General features: G+C 43.3%; 1 protein-coding gene across 1 annotated transcript in view; it reads right to left on the minus strand.

Moving 5' to 3' along the window:
- pcxb (pyruvate carboxylase b) overlaps positions 1 to 14,934 on the minus strand; it is a 280,578-nt gene that overhangs the window by 50,178 nt on the left and 215,466 nt on the right. Inside the window, exons 15-18 of the mRNA XM_032511564.1 lie at positions 13,375 to 13,596; positions 7,606 to 7,762; positions 4,477 to 4,717; positions 113 to 280 (exon numbers count right to left, since the gene is read on the minus strand). Coding sequence (XP_032367455.1) covers positions 113 to 280; positions 4,477 to 4,717; positions 7,606 to 7,762; positions 13,375 to 13,596 — 788 coding nt within the window. The remainder of the gene's footprint in view (positions 1 to 112; positions 281 to 4,476; positions 4,718 to 7,605; positions 7,763 to 13,374; positions 13,597 to 14,934) is intronic.

The following is a 14,934-nucleotide window of genomic DNA, read 5'->3' on the forward strand; positions in this document are numbered from 1 at the left end:
AATAGTTTTATGATAATAAACTTTTAAAAACCTCCAAGGCTTTTAAACTCATGTTTTATACACACACAACTTTATTATCAAGACATCCCAACAACCTTGTCTGAATACTCACTGCCACATCCACCACGTCAGCTCCAGCCTCGGCACAGGCCAGCATGGCGGCCACTCCGGCTCCAGCCGTGTCGTGTGTGTGCACGTGGATGGGGACGTCCGGGAAACGGTCTCTCAGAGAGCCAATCAGAAGCTTGCTGGCCTCTGGCTTCAGCAGGCCGGCCATGTCCTGGAGATGCAGAGAGATGGAGGAGGAGACATAAGGGAGGAGGGAGTAAAAGGATTGAGTTGAGTGACATTTGACACAATCCTTTAAACCACGGGTTCTGAAGGTGTGGTACAAGTACCACTGGTGGTGCACGAGCTCTAGCGGTACACCCATGGAATCTATGGTCAGTCAAAAGTACCGGAAAATAAGTGTTTAAGGGTAATATAGTCCGTTTCAATATAAGCTTGCTACATAGTTACATTCGTAAACGGAATGCGCATATATCCATGATTAGTTACGAGCTGTGATTGCATGATAGTAAGCAGAGGAAAAAGGAATAGTTCAAAAACTCTGCACTGTGACTCCAAGCAGGAACGGTTAGGTGGAAAGGTGTGGATGAGCAGGACGACATTTTGAGCCGCCGTGTTAAAAGGCTCCAAAAGAGTCAGGAGACCCCTCAGACTGGACTCTGGAGCAGGAAGGAGGGAGAACAGCGTGGCTGTCTACCATAAAGATTAGGGCTAAACGATTAATCCAAATGTATCGTTCGGTATTTATGGAATGGACCACAGGAGGAAAATAGAGGAGGGTCATGTCTTTTTAGTCTTTGTTGATGGTAGGGTCGTCCAACTTTTTTTTAGTCTGGGTGGGGAGGGTTGTCCAACTTTTGTTTTTATGAAAACAGCCAAATTTCAACGCTTCTTGTTTGGGCCCCCCCCCCCCCCCCTAGCAGGTGGGTCCCTCCCTGTTCAGTCAGCCAGACAGTTTGAGCTGCAGCTTTGTAGAGACCCTGAGATTTCCCAAACTGAATAAATCCCGCCTGCACATGTAAACACAAAACTGCTTTGCTAGTTCCATGTTCAGATAATGTTCAGCTGCAGCAGCTTTATGCTAAAATATACAATAACTGAGGACGCCTGGGGACAAGTGGGTTTTACCCATAGTGCTTTGTTTAATGTCTCAATGTTTTGTTGTTTTATTTCATGTGAATACTAGTTTCCTAGAGGAGTAACTTAGTATATGAAGTAATGCAGGACGTGTGCATTTAGTTTCCATGCTCATGGCGTTTCCACAACAATGTTAGTGGTAAATCTACTGAAATGCCCCCCCCCCCATAACAGGAGTGTGATGTGTAAGATGAGAAGGCAGAGGTTAAGTCATGTCTGTCATGGTTGGGTATCTGTACATCCTTGCCAAGCGCAGCCAGAACAAAGACACATATATTGTTGGGGGGGGGGGTGTCACGCCCTTTTGGGGATCATAGAAAAGGATGACAGGCGAAGGGAGGGTAAAAAAACTTCTCCAGTGGCCCCTTAAATAATAGTGAACATTATTGAAACTTATTGATATTTTAACACACACACACACACACACACACACACACACACCACACACACACACACACACACACACACACACACACACACACCACACACACACACACACACACACACCCACACCACACACACACCCCCTTCTGTTTACTAAAAGTATAAATCAGGCTAATTAATTAGCTAGTTAGTAAGTGGCGATTCTGGCAGCCAGTGTGGAGTTAAATAAAGTTTAAATGTTTCACTACGGCATTTCTTATGTTTAATGTATTTAAATGTATGCTGCAGTTGGCTTGAGAAGATATGATTTAATTCAATGTGTAGGCTCCATATCAAGCTGTTTAAAATATCATCGTTTGTCTCAGGAGAAAACGGCCCTTTTATCTCCCCCCCCCCCCCCCCCCCCCGTCTCGCCAGATAGAGTGGAACTAAAATATTAACCTACAGAAAGAAAGCGATTGCTCCACAAAAGGAAGTCCCTTCTGTCTCCAACCACCTGGTGTCTTAGACTAGACTAAGACAATAGAATGCTGATTTACTGTACTTGTTTAGAAGTCTCATGATAACCTTTGATCGGGTCCGGAAAAGAGCACGAAGGGGCGGAGTTAGAGCATGTCCTCCTCATTGGACAGCAAAGAAAAAGAGAAGACTCGTCCTACATGTGACCATGCACGAAGAGCAAAAGGACGAGGGTGAAAGTAACCGCCCCTGGAATAGAAGGAATGTAGGCGGGAGGGAGACAAGATTCGGCGTGAAATAGATGTAAAACTTTGGGGTGAAACAACTAGTTCTAGTCCGCTGCAGCGTAATTCTTTGTGCTTTGTCTTATCATTTTCCTCTCATAAATCTTTGTGTTAACCTTCCATTGGACCCAAGCCTTCTTCTTCTATTCAACAAACACAAAGTTAGTTTATTAAATGACAACCAATCATTAACCGCTCCCAGACGGAAACACGCCTCGGACACACCTTCCCCAGTCCACAGCGGCCCGTCTGTCCAAGCCCGTCTCCAGCACCTCCACCTGCAGGGGGCCAGCTGTGTGCCTGCCTGGTGTCCTCTGTGTGTACTCTGTGTGCCTGCCTGGTGTACTCTGTGTATACTCTCTGTGTGCCTGCCTGGTGTACTCTGTGTATACTCTGTGTGCCTGCCTGGTGTACTCTGTGTATACTCTGTGTGCCTGCCTGGTGTACTCTGTGTTTACTCTGTGTGTCTGCCTGGTGTACTCTGTGTATACTCTCTGTGTGCCTGCCTGGTGTACTCTGTGTTTACTCTGTGTGTCTGCCTGGTGTACTCTGTGTATACTCTCTGTGTGCCTGCCCGGTGTACTCTGTGTGTATACGCTGTGTGTATACGCTGTGTGTATACGCCGATTTAACTCGCCGGTCCTCGTCAATAAACGTACCTTAGCTCTCCACAAGCAGAAAAAAGGAGATTAAAACGCAACTCGGTGGTTCAACATTAGGACTAATGAGTTAATTAGCAGTTAAATAGATTGTATAGCCCAACAAAATATTTTAAAAAACACAGTGTCTGACGTCACATCTCAAAAAATGAAATTATCGTTCATTTATTGTTATGGAGGTAAAATGTACAATTAATCGTGATTTTGAGTGAAGGTCCTATCGTGCAGCCCTACTAATTAGTGTTCTCAGGAATGAACCTGCCTCCTAGCCTATGCTAGTCCATTTTAACGTGGGCCATCACCGTGGGACTTAGAGTCTAATAGTTTCTGACGTGGTACGCTGTGAAAAAAGTTTGAGAAACACATATTTGCTTGTAATTTCATTTAGCGTAGCATCCCAACATATTACATATACTCTACATTACAATGTATTTTTCCTAACATTTCAGAGCCTGAGGCTGCTCATGAAAGATGGAAGAGACCAGAGATAACTTGGTGGAATCGGACGATGCCAAAGCAATGGAAGCAGAAAGAAACACGACATGGAAAAGACTACTAACTAGTGCAACCCTCTGAATAATCAGCACTGAATTAAAGTATTCATCTGTAGCTAAAACTGCCACTTTGAGGTTTAACTGAAGGAACTCCAACCCTCTCCTGGAAAATATATTCAGTAAATTCAAAACAAATCCATTAAAATTGTGACTAAAAACCAACCTAATATGTACTGGAAAATGATACATTTGACCAACAAAATAGCAATAAAAGTCAAGGTTTTACACAGACACACTTAGACACTAATGTATAAATCTTAATTGGTATTAACAGAAATTCACTGATGGAGTTTAGATATTCAGCTGCGCTCCCTTTGGTGATCATTGCACTCCATGAAGTTATAACTCATGCTCATTTCCTCTTTTAAAAGTTAAACTCATTAAGCCTTTTATGAGATTGCCGCTGCTGCGTGCAATGGTTCACACTGCGGTGGGGGGGGGGGTTATTTCACGTTTGAAAATATTCTGTCACACTTGAATAAGGACATTAATTCAATGTGAGTATTATCAGTGTATTCATTTAGATAAGAGGCTCAAGGATACAAGTTATTTCAATAGAAGCATTTAAAAAAACGTGACAATGCAACTTGAAATGCGTGTATGTGTTTTCATGATACGCTGCTGAAGATGGTTATTGGAAATCGCTGATTTTATCCATCGGGTTTTTGTTGTTGTTGCTGAACATCAGCTAACATTTGAGCATTTCAGTAGAAACAGAAATAGTTGTTGTAGTAGTATTGGTATTTGCCACACACACACACACACACACACACACACACACACACACACACCCTGCTTACTCGATTAAATAATGGCATTTCACTTTAGATTAAACCAAGCGGATACAAGAAGGTTTGCATCTGAACACTAATATGAGTTTCCACAGCCAACAACTCTGGAAGCAAACCTTGCCTATGTGGATTTCCTCACCTTGATACACAGGATGTGGGTTCCGGCTTTGACAAGCTCGTCTGCCAGTTTCATGTAGTAATCCAGAGAGTACTTCTGCCTCATTGGGTCCGAGACGTCGCCTGTGTACGAGATGGCAGCCTCCACTACGCCCCCTGCTGTTCCAGCCGCCTCCATGCCCAGCAGCATGTTGGGCAGGTAGTTCAGGGAATCAAACACGCGGAAAATATCCATGCCGTTCTCCTTGGCCACCTCGCAGAACCTGGAGGAGGGGAGAAGGAGAGGGAAATAATGTTAGCCGACGGCACACACAGTAGATCAAGTCCACATTCAATGGGAGGCATAAATAGGATAGGTTAGGTGGGCTGCTGAGACTTCCTGTACACTGCGAGGTGTATCACTCTCACACTTAGAATGAGTTTGTCTCCATGCATCCGGGTTGGGGTAAGCTGTTTATATCACTCTCTGTAATGCCACTCATAAATATTGCTTTACCTGCCTAAATACAATATTCTCACTATTTCCATGAACAGCGAGCTTCCACCGCCTGCAGGGGAGAAATGTATACCCACCTCATTATCCAAGCGGCTGTGGTAAATCCCTCCTATTATTCCTTGGCATCTTAATCAGGGTTTTTCATAACTGGACTAAGTGCTTATTGTGGCGGAGTTGCTGTGAATGCAATAAATACACACATTCACACACACACTGAGAGCTTTTGTTTTGGTAAATAAACAGACACTTAATGTGGTGCCACGAGAGGATTACCAGTCCAACGTCTGCACGGCCAGTATTTATTCAGCACTACAAAGTGTTGTCTAGTGGACGCTGTTTGGCACCAAATCAAAAGCACTGTACTGCCCTGCAGAGCTGACTCAGAGCTGCTGGAATGCTGATGTGAATCATGGCTTTCACAAGATTTCTCTGTCAAACAGAGTGACAAGAAGCTCTCATTAGCAATCCACCAGCCATTTTAGATATTTTAAAAATTGTACATCCCTCTCGCTGCAGGGTGTACTGTACTGTGACATGCACTTTCAATCAATTAAATGAAATGAAATTACACTTTGACTTGATTTAGTTAATAAAGACACTGGTCGGCCCCGGTGAAAACAGGAGGGGTGACAGGAGGAAGGGAGAGAGAGCCTGGCCAACAGATCAAAGCCATTAAACACAATCATGTTCAAATCTTCAATGGCACTCCCCCTACGGGACACTGAGGGGGAGGAGAGGGAGATGAAGAGCAGGCAGGATAGAGAGAGGGAGTTCAAAATGAGGAAAGAAGTGTGTAATGTGGAGAGATTAATGGAAGCATAAAAAAAGGAAGATGGAATAAATAATGACTATGTTAGGAAAAGGGGAGCAAAAAAAACAGGGAGGAAAGGGGAGGTGTGTGTGATTCAGTGGTGAGGGGACAACCGCATTAGTCATGAAGCCACTGCTAACTCATTTAAGGTATGGGGAATTACACCGTGCTTGTGGGGGGTGTGCGTGCCCTCGTCTGTGTGTGGAACAGCATGCCAGTTTGTGCTCTTGTGTATACATGAGTCATCCGCATCATCGACGTAGCTTGTGAAACCATTTGGAAAAGAGCTGGAGGCATGTGTATGCATGTGTGTAGGCACAGGAGTATTTATGGCCCTAATGACATTTCTGGTCTACATCTGTGTAAATGGGGTGTGTGTGTGTGTGTGTGTGTGTGTGTGTGTGTGTGTGTGTGTGTGTGTGTGTGTGTGTGTGTCACACTCACTACCACGCATGGTAGGAGGCAAGTGGAAAACATCGACCACACTGACCTGACTAAATGCGTGTGTCAGTTGTGTGGTTTGTGGTATAGCTACTGTACAGTCTATTGGTTTAGATCTATTTAGAGACAAAGCAGCTGTGTCAGCTTTAAGCTACGTATGAACAGAGACCAAGTGTTAGGATACAGTTGACTTGAGAGAAAAGGAAAAACAAGTATTTCATTTACAAGGATGAATGACAGGATTGACTAATTTAAGTGTCCTGCACCACAGGGTGCCCCGCCCACATGGGCTTAGATCACACTAGCCATCAGCCGTTCTAATCATGTGACTGATCATGACGAATTCATCCTCACATAAGAGAGGAATGCTGATTCTCTTACCAGCTAATTGTCTCATTAAAAAGGCACAATCAGTAGGATTTTCCTAAAAAAGAATGTTTAGAGTTTTATCTGCAGAGACCCTGCCCTATGTATATATGTATTGTATTTATGTATTTTCTTATTTTGCTGTGTTCGAGGTGTCAGATCGTGATCCAAGAGGAAGCTACAAAAACTGCGGACAGAGTGTTGAAAAAATGAAAATACAGTGAGAAAAACGCCAAACTGACAAAGCTGGTTCCAAAGCGAGAGTGAATCTGGGCGTGGCTTCCCCCCCCCACTGGCTAGCACCGCGACCCTAGTTCAGCTGGCGAGGATGGGCGGCCTCGGAACGAATGTTCACCAAAAAATTAAAAAAGGTTTTAAGTTGATGTCGAGATATTTTCTAAAAACTATGACAGGAGGGGTAGCAGCAGTCTTCAGTGTTACGAAGGGGCTGCTTGCATGCAAGCCTGTATTCTACACCTACAGTATAGTCTGCAGTATTCAATGTACTAGAGCCGTATATTGGATGTGTACTTTGCTCCTGGGCACTAGGTGGCCGAGGCTGACCACAGGTTATTTAGGTTATCATGTCAATAACCACAGGTTATGATTATAGGTTCATCACATCAGCAACCACAGGTGTCGCTAATTGAAAACAGTTTTTCACTTTGTTTGGAATGTGCTCGGATATTGAGAAAGTAAAGCGTTATGCTAGAAGTATGGACTGCATATGTTAATCAGCAGCCAGTTGTAGCTAAAGTACAGGGGCTTGGTCACTACATTATTATTGCATACAGTACATAAAACAATGCAGAATAGGCATCAGAGTGTGTGCGTAGACCTACTTTATATTTACGACCCTGCTTTGTGTGGTTCAGCGCGTTTCCGTAGCATAATTGGATACAGTGTAAGGATTTAGAAGCTAATTCAAAAAAAAGGTTGTTATGCCTGTGGTGTTAGCTCTCATACATTTGATTGTTTAATAACTGAATTAAGATTAAAAAAATTATGTATACCCAATGTGTGCATGAGTGACTCACTTAAAGACAGCGTTGTCAGGGTAGTTGGTGTAGCCCACGGCGTTGGCCCCCCTCAGCAGCATCTGGAACGGGACGTTAGGGATCAAAGCTCTCAGCTCCTGGAGTCTCTTCCAGGGGCACTCCGACAGGAAGCGCATGGCCACATCAAAGGTAGCACCTACACACACACACACACACACACACACACACACACACACACACACACACACACACACACACACACACACACACACACACACACACACACACACACACACACACACACACACACACACACACACACACACACACACACACACACACACACGTTTATTTCACCTGTCATCTTAAGTCTTATTTGTCATCCTTACTTTGATCTCAATTTTAGACCCCAAAACTAATATTTCAAACATATCGCGTTACCCACAAACGGAACACATGTGATCCACACTAATGGATGCTCAGATGACATATCTCATGATACTTGCACAATTATTGTTCATTCTAACACTTTCATCAGTTCCTACTAAAGTCACTTTCAAATCTAAGAAATGTTTCGGTGGACGAGGCGGGGGTAAAACAGAGATAGAAATCTCTTATTTCCTTTTCTTGGGGGAGTAGATTAGCGGATCTCATTCCCGTTTATCATATCAGCCAGAAATCCTGAAGCCTCCAGTGGTTTTCTGCTGATCCAACACTGTCATCATTAAATTTAATTTTCTGAGCACTCACACACACATTTGGACACCGAGAGAATACTAAGCACAACTGCTTGTTCCCTACTCTGGAAGAATGCCCTGGATACCCTCCTTATCAATTTTTATTCTCCACCACCCCGATTTGGAATCTTAGCCTATGTCAGCATCTCCTAAACTACTGGTTTGGAGCAGAAATGACTCCGAGCAATCCTATCTGATGTTAAACATATTAGTATTAATGTATTATCGCGTCAAAACATGATGCCGAGTGGGGATTGAGCTGGGACGGCAGAATTTACTCTGATAATTTAATAACAGGAATGAAGACTGACAGCTGGTCCCACACTGCTGGAGCCTCTTTTGCCTGGTTTTGGAAAGATAGGCAGCCTCCAATCTGTCATGAAAATGAGCCGACAGAAATCCGGGAGAAAGATGGAAACAAGCCTGTTCCTCAAGGCCCACAACGGCCAGCACTGCATACAACACGGCATGTCACGTTTAAAGGAAGAACAGAGAAAAGGACGAATAATCTGGGGTAAGTGGTGTAGGAATGTATGGGCCTTAAACATCGTAACAGTGCGTTTTTATACAGAACTCCATAAAACAGTTTGTACGACAAACGCTATAACTTTTCCCGCTTCAGTCCCCCTACAGGTTGTCTCGGTGAAACGCACGCACACACTCCTTACCATCAGATAAATTGGCTGTAAAATAGATATGAGGAACCATATAGATGTGACCCATTTCATATTACTGTATCTTGCATGGCACAGGCAGGAACGCTAGATCAGGACGGGACTTAATCCTCAAAGGGCTTTCACAGGCTTAATCTCTTCAATGATTCATTCTGCCTGTAAGCAGCTGAAACATGTGAAAGCAATACTGTATTTCCTTATCTAAGACCACTTTTGTGTTTGAAAAAAAAAGCCCAAACTGCATAGAGACAGCGTGTCAGGGTAACAGCGTTCAATACTCACGGCCATCTCCCTTTAGTGATTTATTTTGGTTCAAAGTGATTCAAGCTCAGCAGAGTGGAATACTTTCTATCTCTGATCACTTTGTAATAAAAGCGCTTTGTATAGGGACTTACTACCCAGAGAGGCATGGTAGTTACTCCTCCGATGGTCATTTAGGAGGAAGTCTTTAAAATGTACAATTACAAGCTGTCCTTGTGGGACAGTGTGTGCTAGAGCTGAACGCTTTACTGCAGAATGCTAGTCTACATGTTATTTGTGCTTCACAATCTAAATCAATATTAGGCGAGAGCGTGGCAGGCAGCTAGTGGATCCGGGAACTCTGGGTGTTGAGAGCTGAGTGAATAACGGATGTGCAACAGTGGGGATGGGATACAAACTGATACTCACACATTATCCAGACATACTGTCAAAGATTACAACTTTCTCTTATTAAAGAGGCCCTCCTTTGATTTGACACATGACGTTTACTCCGTAAGAGGAGAACCCTCATCTGGTGAAAACGGTTGTAGAAAGGAACCCCATAAAGTCTGAGTCCAGAACACCTGAGAATGTGTCTGACTTCAAAAGGAGAGGGAGTCAGAGGAGACAACATGCATGAATCTATAAAACAAGGAAAAAATAAACGTATAACCCTAAAAGAAAAGGTCAAATAAATAGGACATGTTGTATTTTGTAAACTGGTTTAGCGGTTTGAACTAGTTTGGCTGTTGATAACATGCCTCTGAAGTTTGACTTTACATTACACCATAACAAATGACAAATCTGTGCAGGATCAAGACGGCCCTGTGTTTGGTGGACCGGGTAGACCTCCTTCACTTACACAGCCTACACATCATCTAAGGGGTCTTGAGGCCTCTCCTTTCCAGCAGTGCATTGCCTAGCATCCATGTTAGGACTCCTGTGGGCTTCTACCTGTTAAAGGGGAGTTTTCCTTGCCCCTGGTGCTAAATGTTGGGTCTCTGTATGCATAGAGTATGGTCTAGATCTATACGATTATTGTCTTAAGATAACTTCTGTTATGATTTGCTGCTATATAACTAAAAATTGACAACACTTATAACTTGGGGCTCGCCGAGCGCCATCTACTACACTGAATATGGACCAGAACCTCATACAACCACTCTAAACAACCCAAACTACCCTTTAACAGGTCTGCTAGCACATTCACTCTCTTCTAAAAGCTTTGTTGTTCCTACTCTACTAGTCAAATTAGCATCATAATATTAATTTGCACAGGAAGCCTATTATTACACTGTAAAATTACAGGAAGGATTCGGGGGAAGATATCTCCTTCTAGAATTTATTTTGCCTTAAAGTGTTTAAATAATTATAAGAAAGTACTGTTCAGTTTTATCTGACTCATAACCATATCATACAGGAACTACCGAGGCCTCGAGAGGATCCACTAGCATATTACGTTTCTCTTCGATGATTCACTAACTCACTCGGCAACTTTTCTTGACTGAGGGAGACAATCTCATCTCATCCTATTGGCCCATTACAGAATCCTCATGTCACGAGGGTTTCAAACCGCTCCTGACTGCTGTACCTTGCCGTCGTCGTGGAAATGGGACGACAGAGACGAGCATGTAGTCACTTCCTCTGACGGTACACTGTTCATTTACAGAGCTTTCACTGACAGATAACTTCAAACCTCCCACTGCCATTTAGACCTCAGCGCTTCATGAGAGAGTTCTGAAGGAAGACATAAAGGAAGAGAAGTTCACCTTCGCCCAGGGTTTCCTACCCAAACTACGTGTGTTTAGAGTATTTACCACACACTCAGCTCAGTTTAAAATGATTATTCGTTTAATAAAAAAAGCTCAAGCCTTAAACAGAAAGTGTTGATATGATGTGATCTAACAATAAGAAGCTTTAAAAAGACATGTTCCATATTAAACCTATTAATTTACATTGAAGCATAATACAACCCGGCAATAGTTTGTTTTCAAAATGTCCCCCGGTGCACCGCTTCAGTTCAATGGGCCAATGGTTTAGGCTTTAAAAACACATGATACATCTCAGTACAGAAAACAGGAAGCTCCCAGGAAATTAACATCTTCAATGCTCAACCAGAAATTGCTCTCAAAGCATGCTTTCTATCTGATTTTCATAGACTGTTTCCTGTTTCTCATACGGATGAAGTCGAGAGAACTAGTCAGAGAAAGCGGAGAGTTTGTGCTCTTTCATCAGTGAAAAAATATAGACATGTCTGAGTGTGCTGTGAGCTTCCCCTTCCCTAAAAGGATATGCATCCGTGTTTTGAAAGCCTAAACTAGCCCCATTAGTCTGTATAAACCCAGTGAGATGCTGCAAGAGAGTGATCCTCACAAGCAAAGACATCGCTGACGTTGTACTATTGCATGATTCTAAATTATGGCAAACAATATTTTTTAAAACTGGGGTAGGCAGTTTTGTGGAAAAAAGGCCTGCATTTAAAAAATACCACCCTTTTTCTGTAAGCTCTACCGTTTTCCATCCTAAAGCCTCCCCCCCCAGAGAGGCGCAGGCTTATGCACACGCTCCATACCTGTAGGAGGACTAGTCATTCATTTCTATCAAGACTGGGACTGGGATCCCGGAGCAGATGCCATTTTGCAGTGTAGTGCAAAGTCTTTGAGAATTACAGTCCGGTTTGCTTTGTAAGTCCTGTGAGATGACGTACTGTGACTCAAGGCTCTAGATAGTTACGTAAACTTGAGCTATGGTTAGCAGAAGGCTAAACTTTTCCATCTCTGAACTGCATTTGCAGATATTGACACGTGTCTTATTGCTTTTGTCAGACTCTCTGTTACACCTTGAATTTGAAAAACTACGTGGGCTGAAAAATGGTGCACATATTTTAAAGTCTACAAAATACTGAAATGTTAAAAAGGCATTTGTGTCCCTTAATAAAGAACCGTCTCCCACAGTATAATGAGACATCCAGAGACAGGCAGCATCCCTGGCAGCTCTTCAACTACCAGTCAGGAACTGAGTTCAACGCACGTTTTCAGTCTCTCTGCAGACTTACCTGTAATGGAACTGCTATAACAGGACCAAGCTGAATTCATATCATCTTTCTCTGGCCAGACTCATAATGACATCACGATATAAGGGGGGGGGGGGGGGGGGGGGGGGGGGCTGCAGTTAAGGCCTTTTCTATCCAAATCTCCCCGACGTTTTACTTTTATGATAACCTTTTTATCTGTTTGAACACGAGATGAGTAGATAGTTGCTAAATGCGAGATGTGCTCAAAGTGCTCTCCCACAGTAATGAAATACATTGTTTTCCCCTAACGGGTGCACCAGGAGGAATTTAATCTCAAAAAGGTTTTATAGCACAGAGGAGGTTTCACTGGACTTATTTTTTCTTCTCTCTTTGCTCAACCATCTAACGACGAGCACAGTCATTGAAACAGAAACCCTCTTAACTTTGGGCTTTTGTTTGCTTCTTGTGTCTGTTCTTGTGATCTACTCAAGGCACGCCGAGCAAAATCATACTGAGAAGATTACTATAATTGAAATTAAATGTTTCAACCTCAAGAGGTTCACTGGGCATATCTCTTTCACAAATGTGTGTCCTAAGTGCTCCGACATTAAACCTAACTTACTCTTTGAAACCAGTTCATAATGACTGCACTCCACATAGGACCACCATCAACAAGTGTTGTTCATTGGTCTCGCCGGCGACTGTTGAGGCAAACATGAGGCACGTCTTTTTGAAGTAATTGCAAATTATACAGGGACTCTGTCGGACTGCTCATGCCTCAAGAAGTTTCAATAACAGATGATTTTCTCTATTCAGTCGAGAGCAGGCAAAGGTAAAATCATTGTCTATTGATGGAAGTCGCTGAAGACTGACTTATGGGAGAGGAGATGGAGACATGAGATGTGGTCTCAATGGCGCATGATTTTCACAGCTCAAAAGAGAAAAACAAAGAGGTCCAATCACTGTCATCAATGAAACGGCAAGATCTACAGCAAGAATGGGGGGGGGGGAAATGGAGAGAGCTCAGACACATGAAAGCTGGAACAGGGAGATGCTACCTTAGCTTAGCATGAAGACGAAACTGCTAGCTTAGCACACAACTATCAAAGTGGTCGAGACACAGGTTCAGCACACAGAAACTCACCTCCCCAGTTCTCCAGGCTGAAAAGGTTGCTGAAGTTGTGGCTGACGAATGGCGAGATCATCTTCAGGTCGTGGGTCCGAACCCTGGTTGCCAGGAGCGACTGGTGGGCATCCCTGAAGGTGGTATCCATTAGCAACAGACCCTGGTGGGCGCGGACAGCCTTGGCGAATCCCTCAGGACCGTCGCGCAGCAAAATGTCACGGAAACCGACCGGAGGGTCGCCTATTAGTGAGGGAGGGAGGGAGGGAGACAAAAAAAAAACGAAAAGAGTGATACGTGGGTAATACCAAGGAAACAGGTTGGTGATTACGGTTTATATACATGAAATCAATACCAGATGCTGGGGGAACACCAGACTGTGCAGATACTTAAGTCAATATTCACTGAACATAAATTGATATTAATACAAAAAGAAAAAACTGTAAATGTAGCTTTCATAAACCACAGACCTGAACACATATAGGCATGTGCTAAAAAAAGGGGATCCATGTTTATTGAATAAATATGTAAGTAGACCTTTAATCCTCCAGTTTTAATGTCTGGCTAGATGATGAATGATTTCCACCAATTTAACCCGACGCCAGACCAGGCAGCAGGTAATCGGACGGCTTCCTCCTCACGCTGTGCTGCTAACAAGTCCTAACCTCTGGTGGTGGAGGGGCCACAGCCTCTTCTCAAGTAGATCAACTAAAAATAGGTACGCAGAAATTTAAGCCCAGCAGCTGGCTTATTAGACACACCACCCACCTATTTGTAAAAATGGATTTCTCTGCTGACAGTGACTCACACGGCCATGCTTCTCTATATAAAGTAAGCTGCTACAGTTTAGTCAAACAAGAGAGGGACTGAGCTCGGTGCCAACCGGTTCCAGGACGGCTGCGGGGACAGCTTTTTACGCAGCTCTAACTTGTCATCTGGCCTGTGACCCTGTTGTAGGTCCCAGAATTACACCAGAAACCAAAGCGCTGTCATGATGTCGCAAATCTGAGCATGGCATATGTTAATATTTTATTTTTCAAAAGTGTGGAGGCAGCTCTACACAGATTTCATTGAAATTGTATTTTTTACCCAGTTATTTTATTACATATATACACATTCTTTTTTATATGTTTTATATATTTCCATGTAACAGTCTTAAAACTCTCCAACTATCATGTCTGTGTATCCAGTAGACATGACGTCCCCAGGTACGCTGTCCCTGGAGCAAAATGCTAACGTACGGATGCTAACATGATCACAATGTCAGTGCAGACATGCTGATGTGTAGCCAGTCCAATGCTTACCATGTTCACCATCTCAGTAACTGCACACTTAGAGCTGCTAATTAGCACTAAACACAAAGCTTGTATGGGAATGGCATTACCTTTGCAGGTACTGGTCAAAAATTACAGTATCGCTCAGACAGCAGTTTGACCCGATTTTTGGCAGATTTGGCCCTAGATGAAGTCAGGAGATCACCAAAGTCATTAGAATTCATCCTGTGGGGCATGTGATTGGCTCTACCAAATGTCATGGCAATCAGTGAGATAATTTACTCAAAACCACAAATGTAAACCTTAT

The sequence above is a fragment of the Etheostoma spectabile genome, unplaced genomic scaffold (genome assembly GCF_008692095.1).
Source record: "Etheostoma spectabile isolate EspeVRDwgs_2016 unplaced genomic scaffold, UIUC_Espe_1.0 scaffold394, whole genome shotgun sequence".
Classification (NCBI taxonomy): domain Eukaryota; kingdom Metazoa; phylum Chordata; class Actinopteri; order Perciformes; family Percidae; genus Etheostoma; species Etheostoma spectabile.